This window comes from Ciconia boyciana, chromosome 1 (genome assembly GCF_034638445.1).
Source record: "Ciconia boyciana chromosome 1, ASM3463844v1, whole genome shotgun sequence".
NCBI lineage: Eukaryota > Metazoa > Chordata > Aves > Ciconiiformes > Ciconiidae > Ciconia > Ciconia boyciana.
Genome location: NC_132934.1, coordinates 93524638 through 93547808, shown reverse-complemented (window position 1 = coordinate 93547808; position 23171 = coordinate 93524638). Strand labels below are relative to the sequence as shown.

The window sequence follows — 23171 nt, the reverse complement described above, 5'->3', positions numbered from 1 at the left end:
AATGATTTCTCAATAGTGAATGCAAGGGAGAATGGGTTAGGCTATGGAAGCCTTTCTTACATATTCACTAGTGAAACATATTCAGTAGTGAAAATTCTTTGCTCAGTATTTTCTGTGAATAGGTTTTGGTCTGACTGTGTAGCTTCTTTCTATGCAAATGTATTTTTTGAGCTTTCTTTCTAGTTATGACTAAATGCATTCCATACTTTTCTTTCCCTACCAGCTAAATATGAATCAGGTTTTACTCTGCTTATAAAGATTTTAGAATTTTATTTGTTTTAATAAATTAGAAGAAATTTAAGAAATGTTTTTTGAAAAACATTTCGTTAGCATTCCCTTGCGAATACCCTCATTCTCTAGATTTGTATAAGGAAATGCACTCATTCTCTAGATTTGTGTGAGGAAGTCCCTGCTACATCTAGGGGCAGGTGGCTATGTCAATGCTCATGTGAAAGTCATCCAGCTCTAATGTGAAAACTTAAATTTCCATTGCCAATAGGATGAAAATCAAAGATATTGAAGTAATTTTAATTCATAACTGGAAGTAAGCTGGGCAGAACTACAGAGCAGTCACACACTGAACCAGAAGGTCTATGATGGACAGCAGGATTACAAACTAGACTATAAGTAGTAAACCACAAATATGAGTAGGTGATACTGGCAGGAGAATGTAGTTGTAAGTCCTGAAACCCATTGGGATGCAGAGACAGGGTAATATCTGAAACACCACTTTTAATGGATTCTGTTGTTAGGAAAGCTGTTTGAAGCAGGTAAGTTATGATATAATGACCCTGCTGCTAAAATTTGCAATTTAACAAAATCTTACATGTTGCTGTAATGGGTGATGAAGGGCTTGACTTTATTCCCATGAAATAATTTCTGGTTAGAGAGCCGCAAGAATTGATGTATGTACAGAAGCTATGTTCAACCTCAGGATTTGTAGTGCATCCATTTTTTAGCACTGCCAGTGCCATCTTAAAGAATAGGCCCTTAGTCTGAAGGAGGCCTACTGCACTTCAGTGTGCAGCTGCTCTGTGGATGCACAACAGCACAGAATCTGCTGACTTGATGTGCATGTGAGCTTGGTGCTCAGGACTCTCTATAGTCATAAGATAACCATGATTATTAACTGCCCGATTAGTGCAGGAATGGCAGTTGTAAACTGTCAAGAGACTGGAATGTGTGTGTGAAGAGAAAATATAGCAGTAAAGGTGGGAGATACAAATTAAGTAAAATTAAATGTTGCAGCAAGAGATAGCATTGGCAAATGTGGTTAAAGCCAAAACATTTCTTTATGGGAGGAGCTGAAAAGCTGCTGACTTTCTTCCTGTGAGTCTGCAACATGCTGGGGAGTTTATAGGGCAGGCTTGCCTGACCGCTAAAAGACAGTCAACACAGCACTTTTGCATGGAGGATGACTGCAGCACAATAGCAGCACATTGCAAAGAGAAGTAGCAAGTACCTTGACGGAGAAAGAGGAGTGCAGGAAGGGTCTGTCTGTTCTAGACCTTCTGTGCTGCTACAAGCAAAGAGCGTATTTGTATATGTGTGTATACATAAGACTCAACATATTATTTATCACAAACTAAAAACCTGTTTTCTGCCAACTTACTGCAGAGGATCTGGCTACATCCTTGGCTATGCTAATCAGTTAGACACAGAAACAGTGGTCTTCCTGCCTACATGAAAGGGCAGGGTTAATTGCTGTGCTGGCTGCTTTGGCCTTCTAGCCACTTGGCTGCTTTGGGCTTCAGGTCAGAAGACATACATGCCATCATTAACAGCCTACATGACTTTTGACTCAAAGTGCCCATAGCAGGTCTGAATGTGGAACAAAGTACAGGATGAAGGAAATAATCAACCAGTTAGCAACTTAGCAACATCCAGGTCTGGAACATATACGATTTAGTCCAGTGTAATAGGCCTGTAAAGGATCATAAAACCCTACAGCTAGACAGCAGGTTAGCAGGTATTATACTTCTGTAAATATAATATATTACATATAAACTGGCAAGAATCTACCTTCAAGAGCTGCTGTATCATAGGATGAACCCCACTTTATGGACACTGAACAACATAAGTGACTTTCCAGTCCACAGAAAAAAGTCTAAGAAGTGATGACACTGGGTTTGGGTGGGAAGAAAGATCACTGGCCAGTATTACATCTCCTTTAAGTGGGGAATTTCAGAGGATTATGACTGAGGTGACTGGCTTTTCCTTGGTAAGTCACTGGAAACTGAGGTTCCTTTAAAACTTTCTGTTTGTAGCTGCTTGATATTCAGCTTTGATCCCTTCTATTCCAAAATGACATACAGAAACGGAGAAAAGCAATATTTGCATGCAGAGAGCACCTGGACAAAAATGGCTGTTTCATAGCTGGTAGAGTGAGAATAAATAACCAATTGTATCCATTTACACCAGTAATATGCGTAGAAACTGCAATCAATTTAGAAGTCTGTTTTCCAAGCACTGGGTCATAGTCCTTGGGAGGCTACCTCAAAAGAAAGCGCTAGCAATGTGTGGCAAAGACATTTCTATGGTCTAAAGGAAGAATGTAGTTCTTCTGATCCTACCATTGGACCAAGTACCCAGTCAGTCTTTTAAAATACTGAAATAAGAGACAGTAAATAGAGGTTTACGAATGCATTTCTTTACTCTTACCATAAAGCCTTAGCTAGTAAGGCATCAATCCAAAAAGTTTGAGAACTGCTAGTATATAGAGGACAATTTGTTTGACTTATTCCCAAAGGATATTTTGGGAAGGCGAGAAGAAGTCACCTCAACATGAGACACATTAAGATATATAAGCTAATTTACATACAAAAAAGTGAGCTTAAGTTTACTTAAAAGAATATCAGTAAAACACCTAGACTTATGAATGGAAAAAATCTTCAGTTGTGGTAATTAAAATAAATATGACTAGAATTAGCAAGCGTTTTATCCTTTTTGTACATTATTGCACAGTTATAGAAGGTATATTTGAGCTTGTTTTGTTTTGTGAAATATTTGATGTTTCTTTCTGTTAAAAGTAGCTTACCAGATTTGAGTAACATAATTCTTTTACAGTACCTTAATGCCAATACTCTGAAGAAAGAGAGGAATACCATATCTTCAGATAATCTTATGGAAAAGTAATATTAACAATAATCTGAAATACAGAATTAATACATTTAGTAGAAATACTGAATATGAACCTAACAAGTAAATTAATCATGCTAGCGAAGTCTCTTTCTTAGCGGATGACCTTCTAAATTCATCACTCATTTCCATTTTCAGAACTGGGGGATTAAAGGTCTTCCCTATCAATATATTCCCCTATTTGAGCTATTCTGTGATGATCAGTACTCAGGCCATTACGTTAGTAATTTGTGAATTAGAAAAAAGTGGCTGTTAATTGAAGAGTGTTTCATTTTAGTTCAGACATAACGCTCTTCCCATCTCCCAAATGTGTGCAACATAGTGTCAAGTGCATCAAAGTAATGCCTAGAAGTGACTGACAAAACTAGGATCTCCAAGGCAAGAACAGCAAAGGGAAGACTGATCACAACAGCTTTTCCAGGAAAAACTATGGCATGGGGTCAGTCACATTTTCCCAAGGAATGACAGGAAACCTGTTTCCTTTCCCAAGGAAGAAGGCAAAACAGGGAAAAAAAGAACTATACAGACTCATCAGCAAGCACAGGTGTTTGAACAGACCTAGTGAGCTATGTTGCCCCAAAATCTGAAGAAATCCTCTGAGAAGTTTCTTTCTATAACCAGTCTTTTATAAAGGGTCTCTCTTCCTTTCCAGTGTTGTTGAATCATTCATGTTGCTGGCAACTGTTGCTGGTGGAAGATTCTGCCCCACTGTCAGATCAGACACTGAGTTGTAAATTACATTTTCCTTCTGCACATAAGTAGTATAAGGTTCCACTTCCATTGTGTCATCCTAGCAAAACAAAACCAAAAACTGTAAATGCAAGGAGTAGTTTAGTTTGGCAGGAGTCTGCAAGTCTTTTGTCTGGACTGAAGAATGTAACTGGGAAATAGTGCTCCCATATTTATTCCTCTTGGACTCAAGAAAAAAACTCTATTGCTTTTTCTGCCAAAGAATGTGTATTGCTGTTTCTGTCAAAGAGTTAGAGAGTAAAGCTGAGGTATTGGTTTACCTGCCTCCTTTTCCTCCCTTTCTACCCCACTTAATTTGGCCTGAAAAAAAATTGTATTAGGGTCTAATTCTATAGAAAAAGCAAATAACATGCTAGAGTCTTGACCATGATTGATTCCTCCATCAGTCTACAATTTCAGTCTACAGACAGGCTAATGAAAGTTGTGTGATATGACAGCAAGAACACTGGTACTTAACCCATTATTTTACATTAACGCAACTGCATCTGTCAGCAACAACTGGGAGGTAAGGCAGCAGAACAGGAGGAATAATAATAACAACTAGAATCGACTAAGTCTTTTCAGAAATTGAAAGTGAAGCACCTTTTTAAGTTAATGACAGTATTTGAGCCTAGTGTCTACTGTAGGTGCACAGTTATTCACAATATAGATGTAACACATCTTGCCTGCATAGGAATGCTGTTATTTATATTTGGTAGCAAAGAACAGAGACACAGAGCTGATGAGTGAATTGCTCAGCTACACAGGAAGCTTGTAACAGCATAGGGAATTCAAGAATACCTCCCAGCTTGCAGCTCAGCACTCCTTCCATTGTTTTATAAAATGTTTTGTGTTGAGTATGGTTGGTTCTTTGTGGATTGACCATACAAGATAAAGAGTGGCCTTCAAAACTTGCACGTTATCATTCTGGACATCAAGAGGGATATTCTTTTTTCCTTATGTCTGTTAATTTTGTTGTTTAATCCTCTTGTTTACTAATAGCTTTCTTAATATTCCCCAACCCATAATATTGCAGTATCCTTCCTGAGTATTGTTTGTACAGCAGTTGTGATCAGTGTATCTGATATGAGCAGGGAGATGTGGTGGGACTCACACCTTGCTAAGATAAAGGATGGCAGTTGCTGAGTCTTTGCTGGTGGAACATGTCTCTAATGTTTGCTCCAAGTCAAAATTATGGTGATGATAGGCTTTGTTTTGTCTTGAGATACAGCTAAGAGCAAACATATAAGACACAGGAGCATCTGCTGAAAGCAGAGCATAAAAATCTAATGGTTTCCCTTTACTGACCATGTTTTCAGGGCTACCAGAAGATCCCTGATTTGGTCATGGTCTAATTTGCATCATTCTCCTTACCTGTGGGGAATGTGTAGGAGCAGTCTCAGAAGGTTTGGTTTTATGGCACAGTCTGCGAAAAAGAAAACAAGTATTAAAGCAAATTCCTTCCTCAATCCTAGGTTTGGCTGGATCACAGCCTGGTTTCTTTGATCACAGGCTTATGAAACATTTATTTTTCTTGTCATTAAGAGTAAAGCCAAAAAGCCTTTCCCTGTCTCTCTCTCCTTGACTTTTGATCCTGAAATTATGGCACCCTGACTTTCTTTAGAGGTCTTTTCTCATGTTTGTGGGAGCTTAAGCACAAAGTGGAAGGAGAAGATTAAAAACAAAGCCCTCTGGAAGGATGTACAATTTGCACTTAGTGAAATTGTATTGAACCAATCCTTCATCTCTGAGGGACAAGGTTTGGGAGAAAAACAGTTTGGGAATAGGGGAAGGAGGGAACATAGCTGAGGTGCTAATTCAGCCTTTCTCTGCACAAATGATTTCTGTAGTTTTTCCTTGGAACTGCTTTTTTCTCCACAGCCAAACCTAAAGGGGCTAGAGTCCAGCTTCACCCAGGAAGCTTTTTCATAAATACAGATACAATCTGCTGTCCCCTCTGTTGATATGGCAGGATAGCACTGGTCAGTCCTCTGGCACTTGATAGAACTTACTAGGCAGCAGAAGCAACCCCCTGGTCTAAACAAGAGACACTGACAGACTATCACTATATCTGAAGAACAGCTTTACTCTCCCAGTTTCCTATTAGAATGAAGAGCTCCCATTTAGTGTAGCAGGCAATGCAATGAGGATCCTCTGCCAACTTCTGCCCATTTATATTTTACTCAGGTGTATTATTCAGTGAAGATGTGTGCAAGCTTCAGCAAGATTGCTGAAGATTCAGCACACATCAGCAAGATGTGTGCAAGTGTCTGCAGTATAGAAATATTTGATGTAGTTAATTCAATTATTCATAGCAGCACAGACTGACAGAATCATACTTAAGGATTTCTTCTAGCACTAGACAATCTTTCGTTAGCACCCTATCATACATACCTGTCACTCTGGAGCTTAAAATAGTAAATGACAGCCATGAAGATGATAATGCTCAGGAAACAAGGAATGATGTAGACATACGGGATAAAGCTGCTGTTCTCTAAACACAAAGAGTTAGTCTTAGTTATATCTTCTTACTGCTCAGTTTCTTTATTATTTCAGTATAAGTTTAAAGCTGCTTTAGCACATACATGCATTTTCAGCATGCTCATAAAATAAATATAATCCCCTTCAGCAGAAGGGAAAGTCAGTAATGAAGCTTGTCTGAGAAACACAAATGGAGTCTGTGTCAGAGACAAAAGCAGATCCCACAAATCCCACAGTAGACACTCATGATATTTTTTCACTAAGCCATGCCTGAGCTCCTCTCAAGGACTCAGCATATCTCAGCACTGCAACTCATGTAGTTCTCAAAAGCAACAAAAAAAGCAAAAACCAGAAACCAAATGTCACACAATATCAGACATTCACAACTCGGAATGAAGTGATTTATTTGTTTCTGCTGGCCACATGAGTTGGTTCTCTTTCTCTCTCTTACCATAATCTGAGCAAGAGACTTTACATTTGCATCTAAAAAAAATTTGCTGATATTCTGCTTCCGAGTGATTACTTTAACACTAAGATCATGACTGCTTTGTCTCTGTTTCCAACAAAGTTTCTACTATCAAAAGAATACTACCACACTTATGTATATCCCTCTTAGGGAAGAAACCATTAGGAAATAGTTTCTAGAACACAAACAAGCTGGTGATATTTCTGCGCAAAGGCAGTTGGGGATAGTACTCTTGTCTACATAGGACTTCACTGAAGGTTTCTGTAGCTTTTATAGATTTTCCTTCCTAGAAGGAACAAGACTATGCACAGGAGGCTAACCAGGATTTTGAATGCCGAACGCACAAAGGGAAGCTTACTTGAGGGACGACAGGCTATGGACTTGCTCTGGTTCCCAGCTGGGTGGGACACAATGCAGGTTGTATTAGTCATGTTGGTGCTGTATGCTGTGAACTTGCTGAGAACAGTCACTGTCCCGTTGTCATGGCCTTCTTCCTTGGGGGTGGAGTTGCTCTCTAGGACCCACGAGACCTGAGCAGCCGGCTTCCCTGCTGCTGCCTCGCACACTGGGTTCCCATGGCCATCACAGTACAGGGCCAGCCTGGGGGGGACTGCAAAGCGTCAGGAAGGGGAGATGCATGGAGTTAGTTTGCCACAGTTGGGATAGGATGTTCCTGTTCTCTACTCAAAATGAACCCAGTGAAAAGAAGAGAATAAGGCTGGAGGTGCCATCCCATTACAGTGACATGGGCCAAAGTCACAAGAGACAAAGATCGTGCCTCTTTTTTCCTTTTGGACAACTCTCCCCCATTCAGGTGAGTTACCCCAGCCATGTACTATTAGAGGAGGTTTCCCTGGGCATTGCGGCAGGGAATTATCCCAAATACAGGGCTGAACTAGACTTTTGTCCTGAGCAGCCATCGTACATGTGGTTTAAAATGTATCTGAATGCCAGCATAAGAGGAAATGGGTCTGCTCCTACTGTCTGGATAAGAACATCCCATGTCTGATAGAATAGCTCAGCATTTGGAAGCGTTCTTCTCACATGCTTTAGTTCTCTTAAATTAGTGTATTAACGATTGATTCTACAGGATAACCAGAAGCACATGCAGAATCCTCTGTTAGTATATTGGATTAGTATATCCCCCGGCGCATGGGGAGAGGAGCTTTGTATGTCCAGGCCCAGATATGGTCCTTTGGAGAACTGTAAAATGAGAAAGGAGTCCCTTACCTAGCACGGCCAGGTGGTACGTCTTGTGGAAATTCCCTTCTTTTGCTACTACTTCGCAGGTGTAATTTCCCTCATGGGCTATTCCCACTTGCCGTATCTCAAGGGCAGGATTCCAGTCTGGTCTGAATTTCCAGTTCATGCTGTCACTGCAGGTTGTTCTGTCTGTCTTGTTCTGATCAGCCCTGTATCCCAGCGTGCAGGGGCCTCCAACCTTGGGGCTTATTTTCCATGTTACCATAGTTATATTTGATTTGGGAGGGCAGGTGAGTACAGAGCTGTTACCTACTGTCGCTGTCACTCTGTCGTTCCCTGAAGGAGAGAAAGAAGGAGAAGGACGTGTGAGAAGGTGCCCAGAGATGTCACTCATAGCCTTGGAGTTCTGGTCTGTGCTTCACAGAGAAATACCTGCACTGTTACACGCCAGTGTAAGGCCCTGTCTGTGCTCATCTGCAAATTGTCTGTCATCTTGTATTACAGCTGTGGATAACGGAGCCAGTGGCATATCACAGCCTACCCTCTCAATACTATCAACAAATTTCCCACTGCAGCTCATGTTAGTGGATAAGACAGATACTGGAGGAAAGCCCTAGTCCTACCCATTGTCTTAAGCAGTTCAGCATCTGAATAGTGTGTTTCTATTGGCAAATCCTCCAGTGGGTTGCCACTTACAGGCTGAAATGATAGAAATTTGACTATTGCGCTTGGTCACATGATAATGACTTTTCTCTGGGACTGTTGCTACCAATGAAATAAGCAACTTTTACTTCTGCGTTCATACAAAATCCAACACTGTGGGCAAAGGCCTTGTCTATACCTCCCAGACATGACCACAACATAAATAACTATGGTGGAGCTTTGTGTAGGAGGAAATGTTTTTGCCTTGTGTCTCAGGGGTGCTTTTTCATTTTCTGAATCTTTGTGAACATACACATTCACACTATGAGTGTACACAATGTGTGCATATGCATTCACACTGTGACTGTACGTTTTTTACTGCAGCAGTCCCCATAGGACATGAATGTAAGTCCTGCCCATCTTTGTGCCAGGCACATAGCTATGAAGGTGTAAAATATGCCCATATCCATGTGCCTCTTGCTTGCGAGGCTAAGATTGCAAAGAAACTTTTTTCAGTTGATGTATCAACTGTGTTGACTCTCTAATAGTGAGTATGTCTTGTTCTTGAATTCTGTTTTGCATTTGCTTGGAAACATGTTTGTTTTTTTGTTTTCTTTTTCATTCTATGACACTGACTCTTGGGTTTTAAAAGATGACTCTTGCTTGGAGTCAGGCACCATACCTCGTCTCTTTATCTTTTCGTGATCCATGAACTATGTACTTGAAGCTAGATGTCTGTATGGAAAAGCTTGAACCTAGTCCTTTTGTCCTTTTTGGAAGTTATCACATTGGCCATTGAAAGGTGGAGAGCCAGACTACTATTACAGCTCCTCTGTGTGCTGTGTTTGTTCAAGACAAGTTACACCCTCAGCATTGCCTTTAATTTTTTTTTTGCTTATGGGTCCCTGAATTTCTTCTTAGCCAAGAAACTAATTTGCCTGGGTTTTCTTTTTCCACAAGCTTTCAGGACTGATTCTTTTTTGCACATATTGAACATGAATCATGCTTGCTTTCTTTATATTGACCAGATTTGGGACCCCTCATCTGCCTGTGTCTTCAGCTGACACATCCAAGGGGTCAAGTTTCTAACCCCAAGATTCATTTCGCTATTTCTTTGACATTGAAGCCTCTCAACATGATGCCACTTTTGGGACAGTCAGTTCTTTTGCTTTGTTTCAACTAGTCACATTGGGACATTTTCCTTAATAAAGTATTTTGTGATGGGGTTTTTTTGCAGTAAAGGTACATGTGGACAAGCACTCAGAGATGAAAGAAAGGTTACCTGTAACTGTTCTTCAAGATGAGTTGCTTATATGTGCATTAGTGTTCCTTACACTTATATATGCAGCCCACCCTCCTTTGTGAGGCACTTTTGAGACTGAGAGAAAACAAGAGTCTGAGGCACAGGTTGTGTGAAGAGTAGGTGAGGGAATGGGACTTTTGTGTCCTTTGAGTCCTGCTGAAATTAAAAGCAAACAACCCCAAAAATCCACAATGTATGTGTGTGTATAAATAACGGCCTGAAGAAGACCTGTTACAGGCAAATAACCTTTGTTTTCCAAAGTCTCCTAGGTGCAACAATTAATGAGTTAATAGGAATAATAACCATAGTTGTAGTCAAAGCCAGTCTCCATTTACCACCTCACTTATTTCCTCTTCTAATAGGTGACCATTAAACTTTGAGACTGTAAACCACTGGTCTCTGAGTGCTCTGTGTCTCTGGTGGAACTCCAAGTTGCTCTTTCCTTGGGCTAAGTAATGGTTTTAGTGGCATTCTGAGAGCTGTGTGTGAGGAGAAAGTCAGAGTACTACTTTCAAACCATGCATTAATCTGAAAGGACAACAAAAGTTAACCAACCTGATTTGTACTGACAAATGAGTTTTTCACAAATTATTCCAAATATGTTAAACCTCTCCCCAAGCCTTTCAAGCAGATATACTAAAGAGGCAATTGAAAGTTCAGCTGGAATATGCAAAGAATTAGAAGACCTAAGTTTTGTGTGATTAATCAAACCTTTGTCAAAGTCTTCCTCAGAGGTACCAGACCTGACTTTGTTGTGTTTCTCTATCCCCCACCCACAGCTGGAATTCTGTTACCTCTGCTGGCTGGCACAATGTGAAGCCCAGTTCCTGAACATTCACAACACTATAAGAAATGGTCTTAATGAGCAAAAACTTCAAATTATTAGTCAAATCATTACTATGAGCCTCTTTCAGAAAACTACAGTTCATTTTACCTTAATAATATTGTCTGAAATCTCATTATCTTCTGGAAGCTAGGTGAATGAACCATTCCAGCTCAACCACTTTTCCTTCTGTTTAACTGTGTTCTCGGGAAATTTTTTCTAACTTGCAAAATAAACACAGTTCACTGCATTTTAACTACTTAAAGATTCCTTTAAAGGTTTTTACCTTTTCATTTTGAGGATTAAGTATGCTTTGGGTGAAGACATTTCCAAACCTAGACCTAGCTCCTACAGATTGATAGGAGGTGTAGCTGCAATATTGCCCCACTCTACACTACACCATACAGTGCTGTAATATATTAGTTACTCCAGCTGTATCACATGGAAATCAGAGGGTAATTCTGAGAAGGTTTTTTTTTGCTGGTAGAAGAGGAAAATTAGGTGGGGATAGTATTTCACTGAAGCCATCCACTTCCAATTTTTATTAAATAAAGGAAATAATACTTAGCTTCCTGCTGCTCAGTACTGCCAGGATTCATCGATTAATGTTTCCAAGCACAGCTGAAGAAGAAAAGTGCTATCTATTCATACCATTTTCTGATACACAAATTACTCACCAGCCCCACAAATGCTTGTTTCCTTAATTCAGTTGTCAACAGTGTTCTGTGACACATTATTACACTGGAAGTGTTTTTAAATGACAAGGTTTTTCTGCTTAATGGCATTTCAAGAAAATGTGAGATGTGTGTTTTAAACTCAGATGATTTTACCAGGAGAGGAACTAAAAGAAGCCTTTTGTCTCACGATGGTTTCTGGATGTTAGTTCTATGAATGTCTCTGAAAATTGGAGAACAAAGTGCTTCCTCTCCCAGTTTAACACTGCCAAGAGCCTCAGAGCTCTGAGCATGTCATCAGTATGGCTGACCTCATCTGAAAATGACTAAGCAAACCTAAGCATTCAAACAGCCTGTGTGTTGGGGCTGGGGTTTCTTTGGATAATGTTTGCAAATGTTGTGCAGGAATGACAATGTTGTGTATATTTAACTGTGTACACTTTCATTTACATATTAAAGCAGTATCATTTTACTTGTCTTTCAACTCTGCATCTCCTAAGCAGCCTATTGCAATGTACAAGTTCCCCAGCATAATGGCTTGTGTGCCTCAAGAAAGAGGGAGTGAAAGTGGTGCTTTCTGCTGTGCCTTTCTGTCATATTCTCCCCTGAATGAATCACGTACCATTCACTTCAAATGATAAGCCACATCAGTCAGCTTAAAATCTGCTGAATCATGTTTAAGTACAATTTTAGGTTTATGACAAATTTGTAGAAGGATTCTGAATTCCCCTGTATCTTGTTATTAGTTTAGAAGGCTTTTAGCAAGGCAGGAGTTTTTCCCCAGATGGTAGATCAATTAGTAAAAAATGTTCTTGTTTATCCTATCCTTACATACACCTTCCTACTATTGGAAAGAGGCCTTACAAACATAATAAAACTAAACTGCTTTCACTTTACTGCGCTCTTGCATTGCTAGAGTGCAGGTAAGTGGCATTAGTGTAAATATGAATTGTGTACTTCTTCCTTGCTTTGCTTCTTTTCTCATGCATGCTGCTAGAAACATGATCTTTAGACTTCTTTAGAAGAAGAATACATTCTTTGGAAGAAGAATGCATTTGCAAAAAATCCTGAAAGGTTTGGTTAATTTGTATTTCTGAAATGACTTTGAAGATCTCCTCTTAAGGTGGAACAGGGAATATGTTTTTATCTCTGTAGAACAGACATAATATTATTAGGAGGAGGTTTTATCCTATATTATGACCCTGTTAGCCTGTTAGCATTCTCCCAAGAACTCTCTAAAACTCTGACTGTCTGTGTTGAAGGCAGAGAAAGAAAAAAAATGGTAAGGGAGCAAGGCGTAACTGCAGAGCCTGCACCTATTTTGATCCTCTTCTGGTTCAATGTGACATGGAAGCATGTTGTGATGGCAGAGTGCTGTGGATACCTACTAGACCAAGTCCCAAAACCAGCGTAGCCAGGCTGATAGTTCTGCTGGGCGTTTGCTCATTAGCACTGCTTGTCAGCCATGTGGATGGTTATAGTGCTTCCATTTCTATAGATGCTCACTCACATTATCATGTGGTGCAGAAATCTTCCAGCATGCTTGCTATTCTCCCAAGAAAGCATATGCAAAAAGAGAGCTCTGCTTCATTTTACCACAGAGCATAGTACCAAGTTCAAATAATTTAAGGTTTGAACTGTGTGAGCTAAAATCTTGTCACTCACAAGCAAAATTACTGGGCCTGGGTAATACTTGATGAGAAGCTTCCAAATCATAAAGAATAGTGTCAGCCATTTTCATGACAGTTTCTAATGAAAAGAGGATTTACCTTTCTTTGCCTTATTTCAATCTAAAATATAGTCTAATGAGATGTCAAGACTTGCTGGTTTTTACCACAGAGTTAGCTTTATTTAAAAGCAGTCCAAAGTGTTATATTCTCAAGAATTAATCTGTAAATAGCTATGGGATCAACCAGCACAAAGGCAGTTCTGTAAATAGAAATTATCCTCATCCTTATCCTGTCCTTCCTGGTCAGCCATAGCTTTTCCTTCAATTTGGAGATGTTGATAGGACCTCATGTTGGGCTGAAGTTGGACATGCCCTACTTTCTCTTTCTAGTGAGCATACCAAAAGCCATCTAGTCTCTAAAAGTATATTTTATTAGAACATAAACCAATATGCTAGAAAGTGATAGCTCTTCAGGGAACTCAGAATTGCTAGCTATACTCATGGATAAAAAAAGGCCTGAAAATAAATCTTCCCTGCTCTCTGTGCCTTTACAGAACAGGTTCTTTCCCAAAGTCCTCTCTTCTACTCCACCAGCTTTTGGTGACTTGTCAGGCTGCGCAGATTCCCCATGATCTCTTCTGAGCTCCTTTTTCCATCACTTCTATGGCTTCTTCTGAGTCTGCTCCAACCAAGCCCTTTGCCAGGCTCTCCCCATCTGCTTTCTTTGCCGTCCTTATGCTGCCTGACCCAGCCTGCACTCTTTGGTATGTACTCAGCAGCTCTGAGGGAAGACACAATCTCCCCTTCCCTCTGGGAATTTCACTAAACCTAAAGAGTGTGTGTCTGCTCTGCAGGAGAACTAAACAAACAAAAGTATTCCACTCTGTTAAAGAGGGAAGGTTCAGTGCTCCAAGTGTTTTAATTTGGACCTGTCACTCCACCACTGTTTTCTGTAATGTTGCTTTTGTACTGTAAAATGGCTAAAAGTCAGTTGCTAAAGTGTCGTCTGTGACAGCTGATTGATTTATGACCAATGCATCAGGGCATATATGCCATACATGTCAGCATTTATCTATTCAAATGAAGGCTCAGAAACAAGCCCGTACGTTGCACTGCTACTTCTCTCAAGGTGAAATCCCATGTTTTAGCTGAGCTGAACTGAGCTTGCTGTAGCTGAAAAAGCAGATAACCAATGCAGCAAAGGCCTCACTGTCAGTGGGTCTGCAGAGAACAAGAAGTTTGAAGAGGTGTGAGCTATCAAGCTCATCTCAGTGTGATAACCGTAGGATGATAATTAAATGTCAGTACTGTTAACTATTTCATTGCACACAAGAAAGGTGAAATGAAGCATCGTATATCTACACATTTATTGTAAACAACTTCTCATTTTCAGTCTTATGTTTCACAAATGAGTGGACTCTGGAAAATGGCAATCATTTTTTCTGTTAGCCAGAAGGAGCAGAGCTCAGGAGCCCAGGAGTACGTGCTGTCTGTCACACTGATGTAGAAAATAGGTGAGTCCGGTTCTGGGAGTTCTGTACAGCTCCAGGCTGAACCATCCTATTTTGGTTGTGGATGCAAATCCATCATGAGCAGGTTTCACCTTGGAGACTCATCTGACAGGTGGGTAGGGTAGGAGGCCTTTAGACTGAGGTCCTCCAATTTGACTCCAGGCTCTGAAGTTCATCTAATTATAATACCAATAATATTATGCCATCCCTCATTGTCTCTCCTTGACTGTTGAAGAAGATTTAAAGCCATATCTGAGGAGGTTCTCAAGCTCTATTCCAGTGCATTGAGTGCACATTCCAATGCACTGACAGATTCCACTTTTATGTTTGAAAATGGACATATCCTCTCTCAGGAAAAAACAAACTGAGTTGAGGAGTTCACATTTGTATTTCAAAAAAGTGCTGGTTACTGTTGTCATGCTAAGATTACTGTAATTGAAAAAGACTGGGGGAAAGACTTTGCTCTGTTTTTTTTACCGTGGTTTATGTAGTGTGTTTGACAGCTCTCGTGGATAACCAGTTGCACCAGTTCCTTTGCAGTGTCACTTATTTAGTCATTTCTCCTGTTTCTCAGAGTCTTTCTCACAGTAAAAGGAGAAAGAAAGATTTTAAAAACAGGAAAATTTGATTGTGAAGCCACTAAAATTTTCAGGGGAATCACTGCAAAATCAGACAGCTATGCAGCTTGAAAGTGCTTTTGACTGCTTTCAAATAGGAAAGATTTCCAGCCTCTTATTCTTTATAGCAGGTTTTAACCCACAGTAGAACTTTTTCTTGCCCCTAAAATGACTCAAGTTCCATGATAGCCTCTTCAGAAATTTAGCTGTTAAAGAGTTTTTCACACTGTAAAGAGACTGCTCTACTTTCTCAGACATAATCCTATTGTGTCTTTATTTCTTACAGTAACAACCTACCACAGTGTTTTGGAGCATCTCCCCCCCACACACTGCAGATGGTGACGTATTAGAGGTATAATGAACTGAAACAATGATCATACTACAAGAAAATGACTAACTGTATCTTGGAATATTATATGAGTCATAGCAAGTCATAATCAAAAAGGCAGTACTGGACGCTTGGAAGAGGCCAGATACAGGAGGCTGAGATCTGCATCTGTTTTCTCCTTCTACTGCCATGGAGTGCCTGTGACACTTAGCAAGGCTTGTCTGGAATGAAGTGAAAGATAAACAAATAGAAGTGCTTCGTGCTAGGGTAGGGATTGCTAAAGTACTGACAGAGTTTTATATATGGTAGCTCTGTGACTCTGAAAATGTAGCCACAACAGCACAGGACAGAGTGTAGGCTGAAAACCAGCCCTGTGTGTTGGGTGAGTAGTAAGTAGTTAGACTACTCAAATTTTCGTGATAGAAATATATGAACTAGTTGGCCTGAGCTCATATGCCTGTTTTCTTGAAGCTGTGATTACAGCTTTTGCAGCGTGGACATATTGTTAAAAGGACGCAATAAGAGACTTATACCTTTATTGTTAGTTTCCCACTCATACTGTTTTATCCATACTCATCGTTATTCCTTGAAAATATGTCCTATTCCCATTTCATTCGATTTAGGCTTTTTTCCTATCTTCAGAAATTCCTTTCTTCCTCATACTCAAATTCTTCTTTTGTTCTCCTTTCAACACACTTCTTTTCTGCCACTGTTACTGTGCCACTTGAGGTATAAATCTCTTTCCTGCTTTCTCATACACACTGAAATAACAACCTTAAAACACAGCCAGAAAAATACACTTTGTCATTGTAAACTCTGGTTTTCCAGTATGAAGTGCCTGCAGCATGGCTGGATTTTTTTTAGATTGCAGACATCAATATGACTTTATATGTTGCAGAGGTGAGCACACTGAGAGAACTTAATAACGAACCCAAGGTTTCAGTCTTTCCATTCAAGGTGGAATATACCTTTGCAGTTGCCAGTTCTTAGTTTCTAATTTTTCTATGATCTTTTCATCCTCTTTAGCTTTCTCCAGTATCCTTTCAAGCAGTCATTCAAGACAGCTGATTTTGAAGACAAAGGAAACATGTTAAGGCTCACCTAACTAGAGATGCTGTTTGATACAGTGTCCTCCTGAAAATCATAAATTAAGCTGAAGAATAGAGGGACAAATGGAGGGAAACATGATAGGTAAAGAACTGGATTAAGGAGAGAAAGCAAAAGGCAGTGTTAAAAGGAGGTGTCATGTTGAAGGTAGCTTGCTAATAATGTTTCTCAGCAGATGATTTTTACGGTAATTCTGTTTAACGGTTTTACTAATGGCATTGACATTTGTATCAGAAGTGTGTAAGGAAATTTGTTGAAAGCAGGAAGAATATAGCATTGTTAATATAAAGAATGGAAATGTCACACAAAAAGAACCAGATAACCTTGTTGAGTAGAATGGTAGATGTGTGCTGAAATTCAGCAGCTCAAAATGTAATAATAAAAATAGGTAGTACAACAGATTTAGGCTGGAAATTAGAATAGAGAATCTTGCCTCAATCAGGATTAAAACCAGCCTTTTAATAAGGTGGGTGCTTTTTTTGGTGCTCAGATTGTTTATGAAAAGTGTTTCATGATACAATGCCTGCAAAAAAAGGCGATTTGATGCAGTGATGTAGGGGTCCTTTCTGAGGCTTTGTTTCTACCCTCATGTAAATGGGCTATGTCTCAAAATAAACATGACTTTGCCGACAAAAGGATGGGTACACTTTTTAATGAAGGAATTAGTTGTTGTTTAAATGATTTGTTAGAGTCATCCAGCTTGCAGAACAAACACCATTGGCCAAATCCTCAACTGATAATAAATCATCACCGAACTTAACAAGCTGTCGCATATTATATCACTCTGGTTGTAAACTTTAAACTTGGTATAGCAACTTCTGTGTGCAAAATAAGTAGATCTTCGTCCTTGCAGACTGTGAGCTGGAATGGATGAGGGGAAAAGGGATTTACACTGGATGCCGAAGTGCCTTGGGTAGTATTTCTTTCAGAGTAGCACTGTGACACCATGTATAACAAAGTGCAAAGGCCCCCCACTTCTCAGTATAGAAACAGATACAGAATGATTTATATTCTGTTCTGCATGCTGAACTTGGCCTTTTACTCTCTTCCTCATAAGAACAATAAAATAAGGTGTACTGTTTATTTATGCTTAAGTGGCATTTGCATTTTCCTGCTGTTCTAAACAAAAATAGATCATTGTCTGCAAACAATAGGCTGTATACTCTCTTTTTCATACTTTGCAGAGAGCCAATAAGGGACTTCTGTGAAAACACGCTTATTACCTCACTTTTATATGGTTAAAATCTCAGTCATACCTTGTTTAATGGTTAGCTTTAGCATAGTACTTCTTTTCCTAGCATTTTCTTACTTAATACAAAGATAAGGCAGCATAAGAAGATTCCCTGCACTTTTTTTCTCATGAATGATTGTGCCTCTAAATACAAAATACATCAATTGTGAGTTTTAAGTAGCATGTACTTCTACAAGTGCATTCCCAATTAAAGAAAATCTACTTTGTAGTCATGGAGTATGTGGTCAACTTGCAAGATTGAACTTCCTTGTTTCCATGGTTTTGAAACTAGACACATTCAGATATTGCATTTGGATCACAGCAAAGTAAAATATTAATATCACAAGGACATACTTTGAAGATTGTACTATGGCAATTTAGATGTCTTCTGAGAAAACTTTTGCTTAATTTAATAGTACAGAATTGTCTTTTAAGAATTCGGGTAAGAAAAACAGGCTGTTTGGATTCAGGTGTTTTTAGGGTAAAAGAAGTCAGAATGATCCCAGCACATAGACCCAAAGGAGCCGCAAAGAAATAGTGAAATGGAGGCAAATGTAAGTTTACCAGAATAGGTTTTTAGTCTATGATTTTTTGTATCTGGAGCAAGATTCCATGGTAAATTAGAATAGGAGGCAACAGAGACAGGAGCACAGAAACACACTAGGACAGAGAAAGTAAGAAGGCAATAAAACACTAGTACACTAGTGAAAGAGAATTTACAAGTTATATTAAGGAAAGAAACTAAATGAAAGCAGTAGCATTCAAGAAAGTTATGTATGCAGGTAAACTTGAACTCTAGCCAGGTTGCTCTGTAAATCTACTTCACTTTTATTCACCTCATACACTCTAATTCCAGCACTGATGCAATGCCACTGAGTTCAATTTTTTACTATTGATAAAACTAAACTAACCATAGAGAATCACATCTTATTACTGAAAATGGATTTTTTGCAGCTTCCTCTGAAGCACTTAGTCATATCTATTGTCACAGGATACAACTGCAGATGCAGGACTTACACAGTCCAACATTGCAAATGTTGATCCAATAAAAAGAGATATGTTGCATGACCCTCTCATGGAAGATCTTGCCCTCCCTTATCCCCTTTCCTTTGGAGTATGTACACACCACCTGAGGTATCCTGTCTGCTTATTTAAACTAGAGAAGTCTTCAAAGTGTGACCGAAAATATTTTAATTTTGAGTCTTTTCCACTGCTGCTACTATGATTGTCGCAGAAGGATTGTTAGTACAGATCATGCACCAGCAGCTTATTATCCAGCTCTACCTGGGGACAGACCTAGATACGACAATCATGAAGTGACCTCAGCCTTGCTTCTGAGCTGCCCCTTCCACTGTTGTAAAAACTAACCAAACCACACAAAACAACATGCTAAGGAAATGTTAAGGAAAATGCTAATGCAGATAAAGCCTGGTTACACACAACAGTTTTTACATGGCCTTATTTCATTCAGAGTAGCTTGCTCTAGTCTTTGGAAGGGGGAACATAGTTCCTTCTGAGCTTCATACAACACTAAAATTCTCTGGATAGAATACGCACATTGGATCAGCTTGACACATTTAGCCTGTGATCTCTGAAGAAAAAAACCTTGTCACTACATCTTGCTCAGAACAGCCACCTTAATATTGAAGAAAATAAGTTTAAGAGCAGTGTTAGCTAAAAATTTCCCATCAAAAGTGGGCTGCTTTTTATTGGGGGGGAGGGTAAGGTTCAAGCATGAAATTAGATTTTAACTGAACATCTTTTTCTGTGTTCTTTGAAGGGGAATATCATTGATTCACCAAGACACCAAGAAGTTAAAATTAAATTATATTTTGGGTGAATAAAATAACTTTTTGGCTTTTGATTTTTTTTTTATATTTCCAGCAAAGTCCATTTTTTAAAAGAGTTTTTGCCAGTAAGATTCCCCTTTGTCTCCCCCATTTTCTTTAACATTTTGTGACATGTCCATACTCCTTTACTTTTTGAGCAGCTGTATTAAAAAATGTAGACTGTCTCTGATGCTACCATAATATGTCTGTATGACCCTGAGGAGGTTCCTCAGTATTATTCTGAGATAGTTCTTTACCTACAGAATAGGGACAGTTTTTTAACCTCCAGCATGCCTGTTGTGAGGTTACGATGCAAAGTTTAATAATGTTTGTGAAATATTTCAATTTTTTCCAATGGGTAGCACTGAGGTAACCATTTTGGATCCCTCATTTGATCAGCCAAACACATTATAGATGGGTGTTCCCTCACTGCCAACAATGACTGCATGCGTTTTGCTTTAAAATATCACCAAGGAGCCATTTTTATTTTCTGGCCAAGTGGAATGGAATAACTCATGTCCATGCAGTTTAGTTCTATCTGTCAATGATAGGAATGGACACATGCATGTTACATATTATTCAGAGATGTCCCTAGTTTAATTTGGATCTCACAGATCTATCTGCCTTCTCCCTCTATACATAGACATTTTAGGTTTCTGTAACTGTTGCTCAAATCCCTAGTTCCATTACCAAGTCCCTGGACTGCTGCGTGGTGTCTGGAAGAGCACAAGCTCTAGAAATGCAAATGAACAGTATGTGGGAGACATTAACTGCTGTAACTGAACTATATTAAAACTAAGTCAACTACACTAAAAGACGGGCTTAGAAAGGCTTAGGAGTGCCACTGTCTTTGGCACGAAAGCCTTTCCCACTCTTGATACTGACCATGCCCATTAGCCTCAGAACGAAATTCCAGAAACTGCTCCCTACTGTCAGTGCATCAGTGATCTTCCATCAGTCCTCAGAAAGACGCAAGAGATCCCTGCCCTATTTCAGAGTATCTGCAGCCTCTCTTCAGCAGAAACCACATGACCAAAAGCTTCAAGTTCACAAACGCTTTCCTCGGGAATATTTTTCATATGTCAAATGGATCAGTTTATCAGATGATGTGACTTTAGAGGTTTGAGTAAAAAGGCTCTCTGTGACAAATGGTACATTCCCAGCTAAGGGTCACTAAATAATTGCCTACATGGAAGTCACAGGGATAATGCCTGGCAGCCTTGTGACCACTAAGAAAAGAAGAGCAGGAGTGGATATTGGGGAAGCATGTTTTAGTTGTGCTCCATAATTTTTAGCCATTAAAGAAAGTCACAGCATGATTAATAGCTTTTATGGAAAGAAAATATCTGTGCACATTTCCCTTTCTTCCATCCCGATGGCTGATTGGTCCCAGTTAGACTCACCTACTGTTCTCGTGACCTTGGTGATGGTGAGCAGCGCAAAAACACACACCGTCTTCACAGCAATCTTCATGTCGGCTCCTGCTTTCATGGCTCAGGCAGCTCCGTCACTCCATCCATCCTGCCACCAACCTAGCTGTGGTCATGGGGTGTATTTCTTGCCTGCCAGTGCATCCTCAGCAGCCAATGTCAGTGTTTTCTCTCCCCCTTTCCCGCTCCTCTCCTCTAGTTGCGTGTGCTCCTGATCGACTGGCTCCTCAAAGCTGGAGAAGTTCCTCCTTCTGACTTTTCAGAGCACTAGGCTTCCTGTGCTGAGAGCCTAGGCGAACACTGAGGAAACAGATTGAACAACTCTGCCTTCCGTTCATTGGCTCTCCTCAGGAGGCTGATGAGTGAAGATAAACCCTGCAGCAGAGCTCAGAGGGGGTAAAAGCGGAGGAGATTATTCAAGGCTGAGTTTAATATCAAAAAGGAAATCTTAGTCTTGGGAAGCTAGAGAAAATTATTCTTCATATTTGTCACTTACTACTACTACTCCTACTACTACTACTCCTATTTCTTTGTCACTTCTTTGTCACTGCCTCCAAGAAAATTCCTCCTCATGTCTCCCTCGAAAAAATAAGCAGTCTCAAGTCTTCTCTGTAAGTGACATTTTTAATGATTTCTCCCTTCAGTAGCTACTTAACTACTGGCAGCGTAGTTCTCGTCTTGAACAACAAGGCTTTCCAGACCCTGGGGGGAGAAACTGAGTTTTGTGGGGAAAGAAAAGCCTATTTTACATACTTTCAACAGAAATAATACAGAAATTGAAGCTGGCTCACATCTTTCACTGAAAAACTGTTTTTTTCAGAATACTGTTGTGTGGGGTTTTTAAAATAATACTGTACCTGTTTTCCCACTTCCTCACTGATCTAGTAATTTCAGATTCAGGGTTTCTTTTCCTTTCTTAAGCCACAGCACTTCCCCAGCACAGTTCTGTGGTCCAGCGGTAGAGAAAAGGCCTCAATTGTCTAGCTTGATAGCTACAAGTCAGAATAATTACCACTGAGGACAGAGACATAAGAGATGAAGACAGAAAACAGATCAAAGTTGGCAGGAAATTGAACTGCTCAAGAGCTAGGACTGCACACCACGTTTGAACATTGGCAAGCTGTACTGATTACTGTAGTCTGATGTTCTGGTAATTTTGTTTGATCAGACTGGTGTTCAAAAATGGTCTGCATTGACGTTCACTGGAATAGAGGAGTGTGAATTAAGGTCCTATGTAAATAAGTAAAAAAAGACTGATAATGATCATATAAAGAAAATCAGGTAAGACAGAAATTCAGCTGGATCATCTTGGTCCCAGGATCATCTTATTGACTACAGTTTTGTGTGGGAGGGAGTTCTGTATATTTTTCCCACCTGATTTTTTAAATTCAATTTAACATTTTCACACTCCTCTGCACTGTTCTGAGGTTTTCAATACGCCTTTCACAGTAACACTCTGGTTCATTTTCTGAGTTTTTACCATTGATCTAGGAATTAGTATTGCTTGTGAATAGATATCATAGCTACAATTTTAGACAAGGGCATGGAGAGGAAGAAAAGGTGCTTATGTGAGCAGAGATTAAGATACAAGGCTGGAGAGAGAAGTAAGCAACATGTAAGCAGTCTGAGGCCTCAAATGTAAAAGAAATAGTGCTCAAATATGATGCAAAGACAAGAGGAAACTAAGGTGGTGTAAATGTGCAGACATGTGGTGTATTGGATAGATGATTGCTGCATGGATGTGAAAAAATGAAAAGATGCAATGGGATAGAGGAGATTTTGGAATAGAGCAAACTATCTTCTAAATAAGAAAAGTCTTACTTTAAGTTGTTGTAATGAAAGGTCTCTGCCATTCCTATAGGAATTCATTTGGAAAAAGAATTTAGACAGCTGGATTCTTTTGGTAGGCAAATATTATTTAAGATGTCATTAAGATGCTTTGGGAGCAACTTTCTGGTTGAAGCCTGGGTTTCTAGGAACAAGTGCTATA

The 23171-nt window shown here is 39.6% G+C and overlaps 1 protein-coding gene across 1 annotated transcript; it reads right to left on the bottom strand.

Moving 5' to 3' along the window:
- Positions 1-2647: 2647 nt before the first annotated feature.
- On the bottom strand, positions 2648-21412 carry LOC140646942 (cell surface glycoprotein CD200 receptor 1-A-like). The gene is made up of 6 exons (XM_072851304.1): positions 21155-21412; positions 8045-8353; positions 7173-7424; positions 6262-6361; positions 5242-5293; positions 2648-3928 (listed from the first exon to the last, which is right to left on the bottom strand). Exons 1-6 carry the CDS (start codon positions 21240-21242, stop codon positions 3764-3766), a joined length of 966 nt encoding a protein of 321 aa, XP_072707405.1. The 5' UTR covers positions 21243-21412; the 3' UTR covers positions 2648-3763.
- Between the last annotated feature and the right edge of the window lie 1759 nt (positions 21413-23171).

Excerpts from the sequence above, each read along its gene's own strand:
- LOC140646942 (XM_072851304.1), bottom strand. The coding sequence starts at position 21,242 with ATGAAAGCAGGAGCCGACATGAAGATTGCTGTGAAGACGGTGTGTGTT. Across the intron at positions 6,362-7,172 it reads CATAGCCTGTCGTCCCTCAA|AGAACAGCAGCTTTATCCCG; the intron begins GTAAGCTTCCCT and ends CTTTGTGTTTAG. Across the intron at positions 3,929-5,241 it reads CTCCTACACATTCCCCACAG|GATGACACAATGGAAGTGGA; the intron begins GTAAGGAGAATG and ends TTGTTTTGCTAG.